The sequence below is a fragment of the Onychomys torridus genome, chromosome 5 (assembly GCF_903995425.1).
Source record: "Onychomys torridus chromosome 5, mOncTor1.1, whole genome shotgun sequence".
Lineage (NCBI taxonomy): Eukaryota > Metazoa > Chordata > Mammalia > Rodentia > Cricetidae > Onychomys > Onychomys torridus.
This window is the reverse complement of record NC_050447.1, coordinates 29,928,146-29,942,364: the sequence shown is the minus strand read 5'-3', so window position 1 is coordinate 29,942,364 and position 14,219 is coordinate 29,928,146. Positions and strand designations below refer to the sequence as shown.

The 14,219-nt window shown below is 38.2% G+C and overlaps 1 protein-coding gene across 6 annotated transcripts in view; it reads left to right on the top strand.

The window, feature by feature from the left end:
- Nucleotides 1-14,219, top strand: part of Cdh11 (cadherin 11) — a 162,843-nt gene that overhangs the window by 108,902 nt on the left and 39,722 nt on the right. For all 6 annotated transcript variants that reach the window (XM_036187122.1, XM_036187126.1, XM_036187125.1 and 3 more), the window contains 3 exons: nucleotides 5,636-6,035; nucleotides 10,269-10,563; nucleotides 13,435-13,554. In XM_036187122.1, coding sequence (XP_036043015.1) covers nucleotides 5,808-6,035; nucleotides 10,269-10,563; nucleotides 13,435-13,554 — 643 coding nt within the window. In that variant the 5' untranslated portion in view covers nucleotides 5,636-5,807. The remainder of the gene's footprint in view (nucleotides 1-5,635; nucleotides 6,036-10,268; nucleotides 10,564-13,434; nucleotides 13,555-14,219) is intronic.

Here is a 14,219-nt window from a genome sequence, read left to right as displayed (position 1 = left end):
ACAAGCATTTAAAAATCATGAGACCAATTAGTTATTTTTAAAAGGTTAGTTTTGATATTGTTTCCAACAGAAAATTTATAATGTTATCACTTTATAAAAAGAGTAAGGTCTATTGTTTATTGGTCATATTGAAACTCTTATTCATTAGCATTAAACTAGACTTTTTTTTTTATAAAGTGGAAAAGTTGTCATGTAGTTTCAGCACGATGGTGTCAGAAATAATTGTGCTTTACAGCAAAATGGCAGCCAGAAAAAAAAGAGGTGCAGAAATATCAACTTTAATTAAACCCTTTCTTTCAAATACACTTCACAGTTTATATGCTGGAATAATTTATCACCTCCTGAATGAACACTTAATACTTGGCATGGTACAAAATGGGCAGGGACCTTGTACCATATGTTCTTTCCTTTCTCTTTCTAGAACTTCCATATGGGCAGCATTAAGTCTGAAGTTCAAGTGTTCATGCATTGAGCAGTTATGGATGGATGGCTTCTTTGAGCTCAGGTCCTAGACATGTGTAGTAAATATAATCTTGACTGTTAAGAGACTACCAGCCTGTCAAAAACACAGAATCTGAATCAGAAGAAATACTCTCCATAATCTTTGATTAAAACCCTAACCACTTACAAGAAGAGGGAAGCCACTGATAGACAATTTTGTTCAAGACTTCCATTTTACCAACTGGAAGGCAGAGCCTTACAGAAGGGAACTGAAGTGGTTCAAGGACTGTTTCCTCAATTGAGTCCAGTGTTCTCGCTTTTGCTTCTTATGGCCTCCCCTTAAAATCTCCTTCGTGCTGATGATATTTTCTGTGCTTGTCCACATAGTGCCCTGGAGTTGCTGTCAGCAGGATTTGTGGATTGTTCAAATGATGAGTGTTGGTGCTGGGGAGATGGTCTAGTGGTTAAGAGCACTTGCTCACTTGCTGTTCTTGCAGAGACAACCTTAGTTGAGTTCCCAGCACTCATTTCCAGCAGCTCACCAGCTCACAGCCACTGAGAGCTCAGTTTCAGGGGATCTGAAGGATCTGGTCTTTGTGAGCATCTGAACTCATGTACACCACTCTCTCACACACACACACACACACACACACACACACACACGCACGCACGCACACACAAAGACAGAGAGAGAGAGAGAGAGAGAGAGAGAGAGAGAGAGAGAGAGGGAGAGAAAATGCAGTCACATATTTAAGTGACGAATATTAATGATGAATGAAGTTGATGTGTGTAGTAGAATATTTTAAGCTGTGTTACTTTTGCTTATGTTGCATTTGTTTAACTCCGTGAATCTGTGTTACTGTGCCTGTGTAGAACACCTAATGGTCTAATAAGTAATTGGCCAATAGCAAGACAGGAGAAAGGATATGTGAGGCTTGCAGGCAATGGAAACAGGATTTCTTCTGTGAAAAAGTATTCTACCAGCCTACTTGTGTCCTAGACTACAAAGGCCAAATGGCTACAGTGTCCCCTGAGACACTTATTTCTTCTTTCTTCTCTGAGCACCTCACTGCTCTCCTTTTTCCCCCTCCACTTTCAAGGCACAAGTACAAAAATGATGAGCAATAAATAGTGGCAGGCTTGCATTTTGTTACCATGGGAAAAGAAGAAGAATCCTGGCTTCTACTCTGTGTTTGTCCCTGGTAGTGGAGTAATAGAGAATGCAAATGTTTTTGAGAGACAACTTACACCTAGACTCTTGATGCCATGAAGAAAGAGCAGATACTTTTATACAAAGAAACATGAGTTTTAAGAAAGGGAAGTAAGCAAAGTATGTTACATAAGGAAGAAGTTATTTCTAGTACCAGAATACTAAAACTCTAAAAGAAGACTAGGAACTTGAGAGACTGTAGGTTAGGTATATACAAAGAATTTGGAAAGGTAAACTATGTCTATGGCTCCTTCTTACTGTTGATGAATAGTAGCATGATGCTTGGGTTTGGGGAAGCAATATTGGGCCTGTTACAGGTTTCCTGTTCAATTTTTCTTCTCGTGATTGGAGTGAAGTTGGAAAACATCCTATGTAAAACTGTCCAGTGAGATAGGATGCAGAGCTGATGAAGGAGACTTCAGACCATAAAAAAGAAACAAATACATGCTGTAGCTTAATTGACTTCTATAGCTTTAATAGATGCAACAGTGAGTCAATGAGAATTTGACCTATTAGTTGACACTGTAGTGTTAATTGATCACTATAACTTTAATTAATTGATCCACAAAGCTCAATAAAGACTTGACCTTTTAATTTTTTTCTTTTTAAATACAGCATCTTGCTAGGTAGGGCTGGCCTGGAATTCACTATGGAGCTCAGATTAAACTAGCCTTAAATGTCTTTTCCTTTTTAACTTATTCTTCCCTCATATATTACATTCCAACAATAGTTTCCCCTTCCTTTTCTTCTTCCATCCCCTCTTCCCCAGCCTCTCCTCCCAAATAGATCTACTCTTCCTCTGTTTCCTTTCAGAAAAGGTCAGACCTCCCCTCCCTCGAATATCAGCCAAACATGTCATATCAAGTTGCAATAAGACTAGGCACATCTCCTACTAAGTTTGGACAAGGCAACCCAGTATAAGGAATAGAGTCCCAAAATCAGATAAAAGAGTCAGAGACAGTCCCTGTTCCCACTGTTAGTTGTCCCAGAGAGCACCAATCTATATAACCATAACATATATGCAGAGGACCTATCTCAGACCCATGCAGGCTCCTTTATAGTCAGTTCAGTCTCTTTGAGACCCTATGAACTGTAATTAGTTGATTTTGTGAGTTTTCTTATGGTGTCTTTGACCCCTCTGGCTCCTACAATCCTTCCTACCACTCCTCCATAGGATTCCCTGAACTCCTTCTAATGTTTGGCTCTGGATGTCACCATCTGCTCCCATCAGTTGATGGATGAAGCCTCTCTGATGACAATCATGCTAGGTCCTGGTCTACAAGTATAAGAATCATTTCAATGACTATTTTTTTTTTTGCCATTCATATTTGGTTCTATTGTAGGTTTTGGGCTATCTGAAGACCTGGTTCCTGGTCCTCCAGGCAGTGTTGGGCATGGACTATCTTTGGTGGTATGAATCTCAAGCTGGACTAGTCATTGTTTGATCATCCCCACAAGTCCTGCACCACCTTTATCCCAGCACATCTTTCAAGCAGAACAAATTTTAGGTCAAATCTTGATGGCTGGGTTGGTGTCCTAATTCCTCCAGTGGAAGCCTTGACTGGTTACAGAAGGTGGCCAATTCAGGATCCTTATCCCCCATTACTAGGTGTCTTATCTATGGTCACCCTCATAGATTCCAGGGAGTTTCCATTGCACTAGGTTTCTACCTCACCCCTCACATGTCCCCCAATTCCAGTTGTATCTCCCAGTATTCTCTCACCTCACCCCACCCACCCCATCCTTCCTGTTCTGTACCTGCTTTCCCACCTCCAGTCCACCAGAGATTCATATTTTATTTTGCATTCACAGGGAGATTCATGCCTTCCTCCTTGAACCCTACTTGTTACTTAGCTCTTCTGGGTCTGTGAATTGTAGCATGATTATCATTTACTTTACAGCAAATATCTACTTATAAGTGAGTACATAGCATGTTTGTCTTTCTAAGTCTGGGTTACCTCACTCTGAACGATTTATTTCCTAGTTCCATCCACTTGCTTGAAATTTTCATGATGTTATTTTTTTTAAATACCTGAGTAATACTCCATTGTGTAAATGTATATTTTCTTTATCCATTCTTTGGTTGAGGGGAATATAGGCTATTTTTTAGTTTCTGGCTATTATAAATAAAGCTGCTATGAACATAATATTGAGCATGTGTCTTTGTGATAAGATGGAGCATCCTTTGGGTATATGACCAGGAGTGGTATAGCTTGGTCTTGAGGTAGATTGATTCCCAATTTCCTGAGAAACCACATGATGATTTCCAAAGTGGGTGTACAAGTTTGCACTCCCACCAGCAATGGAGGAGTGTTCCCCTTGCTCCACATCCATGCCAGTATGAGCTCTTGTGTTTTACATCTTAGCCATTCTGACAGGTTTAAGATGGAATTCCAAATTAATTTTAATTGCATTTCCCCAATGGCTAAGGATTTTAAACTTTCTTTAAGTGTGTCTTATCCATTTGAGATTTCTCTGTTGAGAATTCTTTGTTTAGATTTGTATGTCATTTTAAAATTGGATTATTTGGTTTCTTAGTAACTACTTTCTTGAGTTCTTTATATAATTTAGATGTTAGTCCTCTGTCAGATGTGGAGTTGGTGAAACTCTTTTCCCATTATATGGGCTGCTGTTTTGTCCTATTGACACTATCTTTTCCTTTACAGAAGCTTTTCAATTTCATGAGGTTACATTTATTAATTGTGGATCTTATTGCCTTCACTATTGGTGTTCTGTTCAGAAGCTGTCTCCTGTACAAATGTGTTCAAGGCTTTTTCCCACTTTCTGTTCTATCAGGCTTAAGGTATCTGGTTTTATGTTGAGTCTATGATTTACTTGGACTTGAGTTTTATGCAGGATGATAGATATGGATATATTTGCATTCTTCTGTATGCTGACACTGAATTAGAGCAGCACCATTTGTTGAGGACCGAACCCAGGGCCTTGTGCTTGCTAGGCAAGTGCTCTACCACTGAGCTAGATCCCCAACCCTCTATTTCTGGCTTTCTAAAATAATAAAATAAAACAAGTGTCCACAGGTGTGTAGTATCTGGGTCTTTGATTCAATTTTTTCCCCTTTCACAATATATCTCTAGTAGAGCTTGAAATAAGGGATGTGGTACCTCAAGTTCTTTTGTTGTACAGGATTGTCTTAGATATCTTGGCTTTTTTGTTTTTCTACATGAAGTTGTGGGTGGGATATGGTGATGAAGGGAGGGGTCTCTTGGGGAAAACTGGGTAGACTCTGAGGAGTGTTGGAGGTCTGCACGTGGGATATCACCTGGGGTTATCTGGTTACCAGCATGCCTCTGGTAGATCCTCAAACTTCTAAAACTTGGTGTGATCTTTCTGAGTCTGTCTACCAAGTGCTGGATTACAAACCTGCCCCCCCCACCTCGACCGCTTATTTCTTCATTGATTATTTTCATTACCACTGTCCTCCCTTCAAACTTCCTTCTATTTTCTATTTGAGCTAAATAAAGCCTTGGTGTATGGTGTGATTGACCCTCTGTAAAGGTTGGGGAATTCTGGTGTTTTTTTTTTCGCATAATAGCCTATCCACCTCATTCTTTATATAGTAGCTTCACTTTAGTATTCAACCTAGCCAACACATCCTCTAAGAAGTCTCATTTGACTGGGCCAGCCTCTGGCATCCTTACTGTAGATACTGTGTTACTCTGCTGAGCATCCTAAATATCCTTAGGAACATAGCCAATTGTAGTACAGTCAATTAAATATAGAGAACTTTCTGTGTGCCAGACACTGTTAGAGGTCTTATATTCACTTTTCACTTGATCTTTGCATCAATCTTTCAATGAATACTATTCTTAACCTAAATGAGCAAGTTGGGTTCAGAGAAAGCAGCCAGTTTTCCCAGAGCTGACAAGTGGTAAACTGACATTCATATCAATATTTTTTGCTAAATGGAAATGAAATGATGTGAAGATGAAGGCTGCAACTAACCCAACATCTCTCTGATTGCAGAAGCTGATTGGGGAAGTGGGCAGTCCTGACGTGATGTCCTCAGTGAGTGAAGATAATCCATTGCAGAGGAGGTCTACTTGACACATCTGGGAGGCCGCCATTGGAAAAACTGCCACTCTGTTGGTATAGGGAGTGACAGCTGCATTCTCCTGTGCCTACCGCATAACCAAAAATGAAGGAGAAGTACTGTTTACAAGCTGCCCTGGTGTGCCTGAGCATGCTGTACCACAGCCAGGCATTTGCTCTGGAGCGACGAAACCACCTGCGGCCCTCATTCCATGGACACCATGAGAAGGGCAAGGAGGGGCAGGTGCTGCAGCGCTCCAAGAGAGGCTGGGTCTGGAACCAGTTCTTTGTGATAGAAGAGTACACTGGGCCTGACCCCGTACTCGTGGGCAGGGTAAGGTTGTTGTATTCAATATTGATGTATCTGTATGTCCTTATTGTTGGAGCAGTAGGGTATGGCCAAGATGAAGATCAAGCAAAAAGCAGGCAAACTAACAAACAGACAGAAGCTAGACACAATAAAATAAAAACAAACAAAACCAAGTTAGAAAGCACTAATGACCTGCTATCATTAAAAAAATAACCACATTGAACATATATCCTTTCATCTTTTCAGTTTCCCCCCCTCATTCATAGACTTAACCACACTGAGAATGCTTCTAATGTCCACTTCTCGGATCATAAGAACTCTGTAAAAAATTGCTTTGTAGTCTATTGAAAGAAACACTGCCTTAATTTACTGAACCATTCTTCAACTGGAGGAATTTCTCTGGTTATATCCCAGCCTCAACGCACCTATCCCCATATTTTCATGTCTCCCTGTACCCTTTCACCATGGTTCTCTTTTCTGTTTTACTCATGCCTGTCTCTTTAACCAGATTTCCTTCTCTTTTGTATGAAGGATTAGATCACCTTTGCATCCTCAGGTCTTGGTACTAACCCCAACCAAATACAAGGATATTAATGAATGTATGCCATTAAAATAGGAGTGATTTTATCCTTATTGCCTTCAGGTACGGTTGCACTAGAGCTAGATTTCTACTTTTCCTTAGGTTGTACATTTGTTATGCAACCCAATAAAAAATATAAATGTACAGAGTCCAAAATACATTTGGCAAACTGACTTCTTACTGCTTATTAAGATAAAATATGTGGCTCTTTTAGATATACTGACATTAATTATTAGGCACTTGGTGTTTTCACATACACAAATGGAAGCTGTACTATGTGGAGAAGTGGTGATCAGCAGAGGATAAATCAAGTCAAAGCAATGCCTGACCTCAGATTATATAGGAAAAGGAGGAAGCAATGCATTCAAATTAAGAGAGAAAAACTTCAGCTAGAATGAGAAGAGTGATAAGATTCAATTTAATAATTATGAATTTATGAATTATTAACACTTATGAAACATAGAGGCAAGTATTTAATAACTTCTGACCTAAAAGTTAAACAAAAATGGTTCAACACAGAGGAAGAAATGTAAGCACAGATGACAGAGTCACACACATTTGAACCCCAAGGATGCCAAGAAAGTTGCCTTACTTGTCCTTTTATATAAAAACTGCAGTCTATTTTTATATCATTGATATTTATTTTAATACTCAGTGACTGTTCATGATAATCTCAACATAATTTATAATTGCGAATGTTTTCTAGAAATGACATACTAAATAATTTCACTCATGTATACATAAAATGAAGAATATATAGAAATAATCTTGATAAAATGGAAATACAGGGAAATAGCTGACAAGCAGACTCCCTAGGCTGAATCATTGTGCTAGTCCACAGAAAGAGAAAGGAAAAAGACAATCCAGCAAGACAGGGGAACATAGTTCTAACAGTGTGCATATCTGGGCAGGAATTGCTCTGAGAAAATGACCTTCCACTTTGTCACTGTCTTAGTGGGAGACAGTGCATGTGTTGAAACTTGGAAGCTGCACAGAAGTCAGGACTTAGTGAGTCAGATGAGTTTTTGTCTCTCTGGACCTAGAAAATGTTATATTGCTGGAGAGAAGCACAGGAATAAAGGGGAGAAGAAAACCTGGCATCATCCACTCTCTGCTCTTGATAATTTAGACTCCTGAAGGAAGTCCTGCTTAGATGGAGCATGTGTGTATGTGTGTGTGTGTGTGTGTGTGTCCAGTTGGATCCAGAAAATCCTTCTTTTTCCTTTTGAAAAACTGCTAAGATGGATATCCCTTAAGTAGGAGGAATAGTTGCCTTTTTCTCTAACAACCTTTGAATGGTGACATTCAGGGCGGAATGCTTTAAAATTCCCTGAAAAGGTAGAATTTGGCAAAGCAGAAAGACTTACAGTTTTCATGTCCAAAATTTAGCCTGTATCATGCTGTTCTGTGCAAAGAGAGAAGCCACCAGTCTTTGGCGTCAGGAACTGGCTGTGCATGCCTCCAGCAACTGGACTCTTGATAGCACTTGCTGTGTTCCCAAAATGCTTTTGTGTGGAACCTAATAAATAGTATTGTCAGTATAACAGATTGTCTTTGTGAGAGAGTAAAACTAGGAAATACCTATTCAAATTTTAAATCTTGAAGGGAGTAGAAACAAAGGAGAAACATGATGAACAGAATGCCTGGTAAAAATTTCAGGTACTTGGATGATTATGAAATGTATCTCTCTTGTTCCTTATGTAATGCATGAGGACCCTTAGAAAACTTCAGTAGCTTACATTCATATCTAGTTCTTAGTCCTCATTCATGAGACAGAATCTATAACTTTTGACACTTGTGAAGCAGAAAAAAAAGGTACACAACTATCCTAGGTGGGATAACAGAGGGGAACACAGGCCATGAAGAAAACAGAATGAAGACTGGGGCAATTCAACTTGTTCACTGACATCTGGCAAGTAACTTCATATGGCCAAATTCTTAAGAAATATATCAGCCCTATTTCATTAAAATGATAGATTGTTTTGACTAATAAGTTCTGAAGTAAACTGTGTTTGCTTTCTCTGATCCAGAAGCCCTGGAATCCACAACCATAGTGGTTTTTGTTTACTGCTGAGCTGAAATGCTTGATGTTTCACTAAAACACTACAAATAAATTAGATATCTTTCAGTAAATTTAAATGGTATAAACATTTAGAATAGTGGTATTGCCAAAAGTAAAAAAGTGATATTTGGCCAGGCAGTGGTGGTGCACGCCTTTTCTCCCCAGCACTCAAAAGGGAGGCAGAGCCAGGCAGATCTCTGTGAGCTCCAGGCCAGCCTGGTGGACAGAGTGAGATCCAGGAGAGGAACCAAAAACTGCACAGAAAAACAACAACAACAAAAAAGTGATTTTTGTAATAACATTAAATCAATTAATGTTACATGAAAATGAGTAATATTTTTTTAATTTTGTGAATGTTAATTTTTTTACTCAATTTCCATATGTAACAGGTTTACTCAATGGATATTTTAAAATTTCTTAGCTACTTTTCAATACTATAAGACAATGAAAATGGCATTTATATTGTCCTATAAGAGGAGGTAATGGAGGCCAAGGAACTCCGAAATCATGAGGATGGAAGGGGAGTGTAGAAAGTTTATTGCTGCAGGAGAATTATTGAGGTTTGCTCTGAATTACAGAGCAGAATTGGAGCAGAGCTGGTAGGAAAGGTGACTAACAGAACAGAGTGGATTCTTGATCATAGCCAGTATAGATTTAAGCAAAAAAAAAAAATGTTTCTAGGATCTCTGGAAAATGTGAAAAATTCAAGGATATTGGAGGTTATTTCAAGGATCTGAAGGCTACATATCTATCGCCCTGATCTACCATCCTTTGTGGTCATAGGAGATACTTTTCCAAGAAGATAGCAGTGCCAGTCTGATACTGGACCCTGAGTACTAGGCAGAGGATCTGTAAAAGTTTGATTAGTTGAATTACTTGTAGTCACAGAAGCCTGGACTAATCACATGTCTTTTGAGGTGTATCTCTGGAAGAAATGACAATTACATCAAGTGGAATATCATGAGGAAGCCATTTGAATCTTGATGTTGAAGGGGCTAAAGAAGTTGCAATTAGAGAAAACTAAAATGTTTATATATAATCCATGGCCTGGTATTTTGTGAAATTAAACCAGGAACACTTATGAATCTATGGAGATAAGCTTGTATATGTATAGGCTTGAGTAAATTACTCATAGAGGGGGTCATAAGAAACTTGTAAAAATGGTGACTTCTGGTTAGAGAAAGTGAAGGGGGATAGGAGTAAAAATTGAGAGAAAGATAGTACATAAATTCTTGCTTACACCTGTTCAAAATTCTTCATACATTTCTTCCAAAATAACCATTGAGTCAGTTGTATATATATATATATATATATATATATATATATATGTATGTATGCATATATAAGAAAGAAGAGAGAGGAAGAACATTTAGTTTCAGAATTAAAAATTTACTTATACATTAGCCTCATCATTACCCAGCTTAATGACCTTGGCCATGGTAGTTATCTAAGACTGGATTTTGACATTCAGAAAATGATGGTGGAAATGACTTGCTCTCACGATATATGTATGAGTGTATGTATGTGCACATATGTGTACACAGTGTAACAATCAGTCAGTAGGTTTTTATTATATTCCTTATGAAATCACAAATCCTGTTTTCTCTTTTTCTAGCTTCATTCTGATATTGACTCTGGTGATGGGAACATTAAATACATTCTCTCAGGTGAAGGAGCCGGAACCATTTTTGTGATTGATGACAAATCAGGGAACATTCATGCCACGAAGACACTGGACCGAGAAGAGAGAGCCCAGTACACACTGATGGCTCAGGCAGTGGACAGGGACACCAACAGGCCACTAGAACCACCATCAGAATTCATTGTCAAGGTCCAGGACATTAATGACAACCCTCCGGAGTTTCTACATGAAACCTATCATGCCAATGTGCCTGAGAGGTCCAATGTGGGTGCGTAAGTGGGGGGTCACCTGCTCCACTTCTGGCTGGTGTCTCTGCAGGTGGGCAGGCTGGTGCCTGTCCTCTAAACTCAGGAACCAGAGCCTATGCTCCATCTTTACTGCACATTAACAAAGAAAAGTTGCCTAGTTAGATTTTTCTTTTGTTAAAAATAGCATTCTTTCTTACATAATATATCCTGATTATGATTTCCTCTTCCTCTACTCCTCCCAGCTCATTCCCACATCCCCTCTCATCTGTATCCTCCCTCTTTCTGTCTTTCAGTAGAAAACAAAATATCCTTTTTGTTTTCTAAGTGATAATTTTAAAAGAAAATATGATAAGGTAAAACAAAAGCTAATACATTATCATAGGAAAAAAGAAACAAATGGAAGGGAAAGAACCCAAGAAAGAGTGGATGAAACAGATACAGACACAGAAATGTGGATTTTCTAATGTTCATAACAGACTTGAGTTTATACAGAGATATTGATTATAAAGAGTCAAAGGGGGAAGAGTATGATTCAGTTTAGCAAATCCTGACTTGGACCATCAGCTGAGTGATGTGGCACCAGTTAATATCTTTTCTTGATTTGTAGAATGTGACTAACAATTTCCCTTCTTCAAAGAGTATTGATAACATTCATCCAATCGCTAGGGCATATTGATGTCCAATAAGTAACGGCAATAGAATGTTCGTTGCATGTTGGATTTGAGATAATTGATTGCGTACATACCCTATTGTGTATAACTTGGCCATGATTGAATTTGCAAAGCAGTTGATCCAGTTGGCCATGTATAAATGAGTAGCAAAAGCAGAAACAGATTAGTGAATTGAACCAGAGTCATTTGTGCTACTTAATCCATCCAGCATGCCTACAACACAGTCATCATCTGATAATTTCAATGTGCTTAAAGACACATTGCTGTTTCCAAAGATAGAATTCTAAATGTTTCTTCAAGTAGCTGCTTCCTAGGTATCACTTCCACTTAAATTTCTAGAATGTTCATGGTTGTGGTCTTTTGAGAAGATCTGATTTGTTGAGCTCAAGTTAATCTAAAGAAATTCAGGGATGGATTTTTCATTTTACAAATGAGTAAAACAAGCACTGAATATGAAGATTAGCTTATTCCAGAAAGTCAGCTGTGACCTCAGAAATATAAGGTCCTTCCAGTCTGTGTGTGTAGCTTCTTGTGAAAAGAATGCCATTGCTCTCCATGTAAACTAAGGTCTTCTTTTACTGAGAAAAGGCCAGGCTGATTCATTTCCTTCTTCCCTCCCATCACCTTTTCTTGTCCTGTCCTTTGTCTACTCTATCCTCACATGGGAAAAGCAGGGTTGAGGAAGTGGGGCTAGCTTGGCATCCAAACTGATAACCTAGGGGACATCTTAGAGTTCTCTTCAGGGGACACATTGGTGTCTAGGGCAGTGCCAGACTTTCTACTATACAACATGAATCTATTGTCTTTGAGTTAGACAGAGATATGAACACTAGCTTCTTTGTATATCTTCCTAAATTATCAGTTTGTCAACTTTGAAATAAAGTTAGCCAATGAGAGTTAAGTAAATATGTAAAATAGATAGAAAGATTTGACAACTACTTAACAAAATTGTAGAATTAAATATAATCATAATGGTTAGTAACTTCCTTGGGCATTCCATGAACTTTATTTCTGTTATAATCTCCATTTTCTAGAAGAGTCTCTGGATTTTGAGGAGGAGCTAAAAAAAAGACAGCAGTATTTTTTAAAAAAAATCCTGATTTTGAAGAGTGTATTTGGTAGAGTGAGGTTTTCTTTGTGTTTCTCATGGAAGTCACAGAAACCCCTGTGAAGTAGAGGATAGTTACCTGTAAGCTGTGTAGATGGCTTCTGTCCCTGACAGGAGGATCCCTGCTTCTGCTGATGATGTCAGAGAAGGAACTTGGGTTTTATTATTGCTGGACTTGGATTAGATTCCTGACTCTGACAATAAGTAACTTTGAAAGAGGTTTCAAAATGCCGTATGTCTCACACTAAATCTTCCCCAGGTAAAACAGGCACAAAAATGTCTAGCAGAGGAATGTTGGCACTTTACATGGAATTTACCCCAAACACCACTTGGCAAAGATAAACTGGATAACTGCTACTTCCCTCTTTCCATCTCTTCTCTCTCTACTCTGAAGCTTGACATGCCATTTTCCAGATTCTTACTGTGACAATGGAGCTTTTAAAGATAAAAAATGAGATCCCATCTTCCTATTCCTGATTTCCCTTTCTTCTGACCCAGGAATATGTCACTTAAATTCCATTGGGTGCTCACTGATGATTTGTATTGCATAGCTACCAGACCCAACAAAGATGGGAAATTGCAATTTTAATGCCAGGAAGGAACAGTATCCCATATAATATTAATAGCCATAAATTAATTAAAATTTAGTATTAGCAGTAATTTTATTACAGGCGAAGCAACAGTGAAATGATGTATTTGTTATTACAGATGGGAGAGTGCACTCTGTCCTTCATGAAAAGCAATTCATCGTTAATTATCATTTATTACACTCTCTGGGAGGATTTTTATTTAATTATCTGATATCCTGAATATTCCCATCACAAAATTCAAAGAATGTTTGACAAGGATGTTCATATTATTATTTTTACTATCCAGTCAGACAGGAGGCACTGTGAATATAGAAAGTTTAGTTTTAAACCATGAAAATTAAAAAGAAAAGGAAGAGAAGAATGAGCAAAGGAAGAAGAAATGGAGGGGAGTGTTTTGCTTTTGAACCATATTGACTGATTGTGGGTCTCTCTTTAGGGTTGATATTAAACAAAACTCTGTAAACACTAATGGAATTTGAAAAGTTTAGCTGGTGTTGCTAATTGTTTTGTTTCCCTTTTTAGGAACATCAGTAATCCAAGTGACAGCCTCTGATGCAGATGATCCTACTTATGGAAATAGTGCCAAGTTGGTGTATAGTATTCTTGAAGGACAGCCCTACTTCTCAGTGGAAGCACAGACAGGTAGAGTGGATTGCATTGTCATTGTGAGTCATGGCACAGTGTAAATAAGGATCCCATGCCTGTTCATTTAATTGCTTTGGCTCTAAAATTCCTTAAACTTGAAAGAAATAAAAGGGACACTTTGAAGGGTTATTATGAGGGCCAGACAGCCTATACAGCCTACGCATGTGCTTGATATAAGGCTGAATAAAGTAAAACCCAATTATTAGTGCCCTGGATCATAGTAATAAATATTTGAAAACCCAACTTACAAATTGCAAGTTTCTTAAATTGTGGATCCATATTAAAAGGACTCCAAAACTGGCATAAAGCAGTTAGCTTTCAAAGCATCGTTGGAAGACCACTGAATAAACTCAAGAGTGTCAGGAATAAAGGTTAAAGTACACATTACACAAAGATTCAGCACATTCCCAATATCTCTTGATGTGCACATAGGTTCCCAATGGATGTTATAAAATAAAGAGCAAACCAATAAAGTGAATCAATATTCAACACAAACTGAAATCATGTTGTGCTTCATTTATACCAAATGTGATTCTCAACAAGAATAATCACTACCATGTTATGAAATTGCTCTTCCCCAGTATTATAACAGGGAAATTTTGTTTCTCTATAATATGTTCTGAATTTTGGTAAAAGTTTTCATGCAATTGTCAAATTTTACA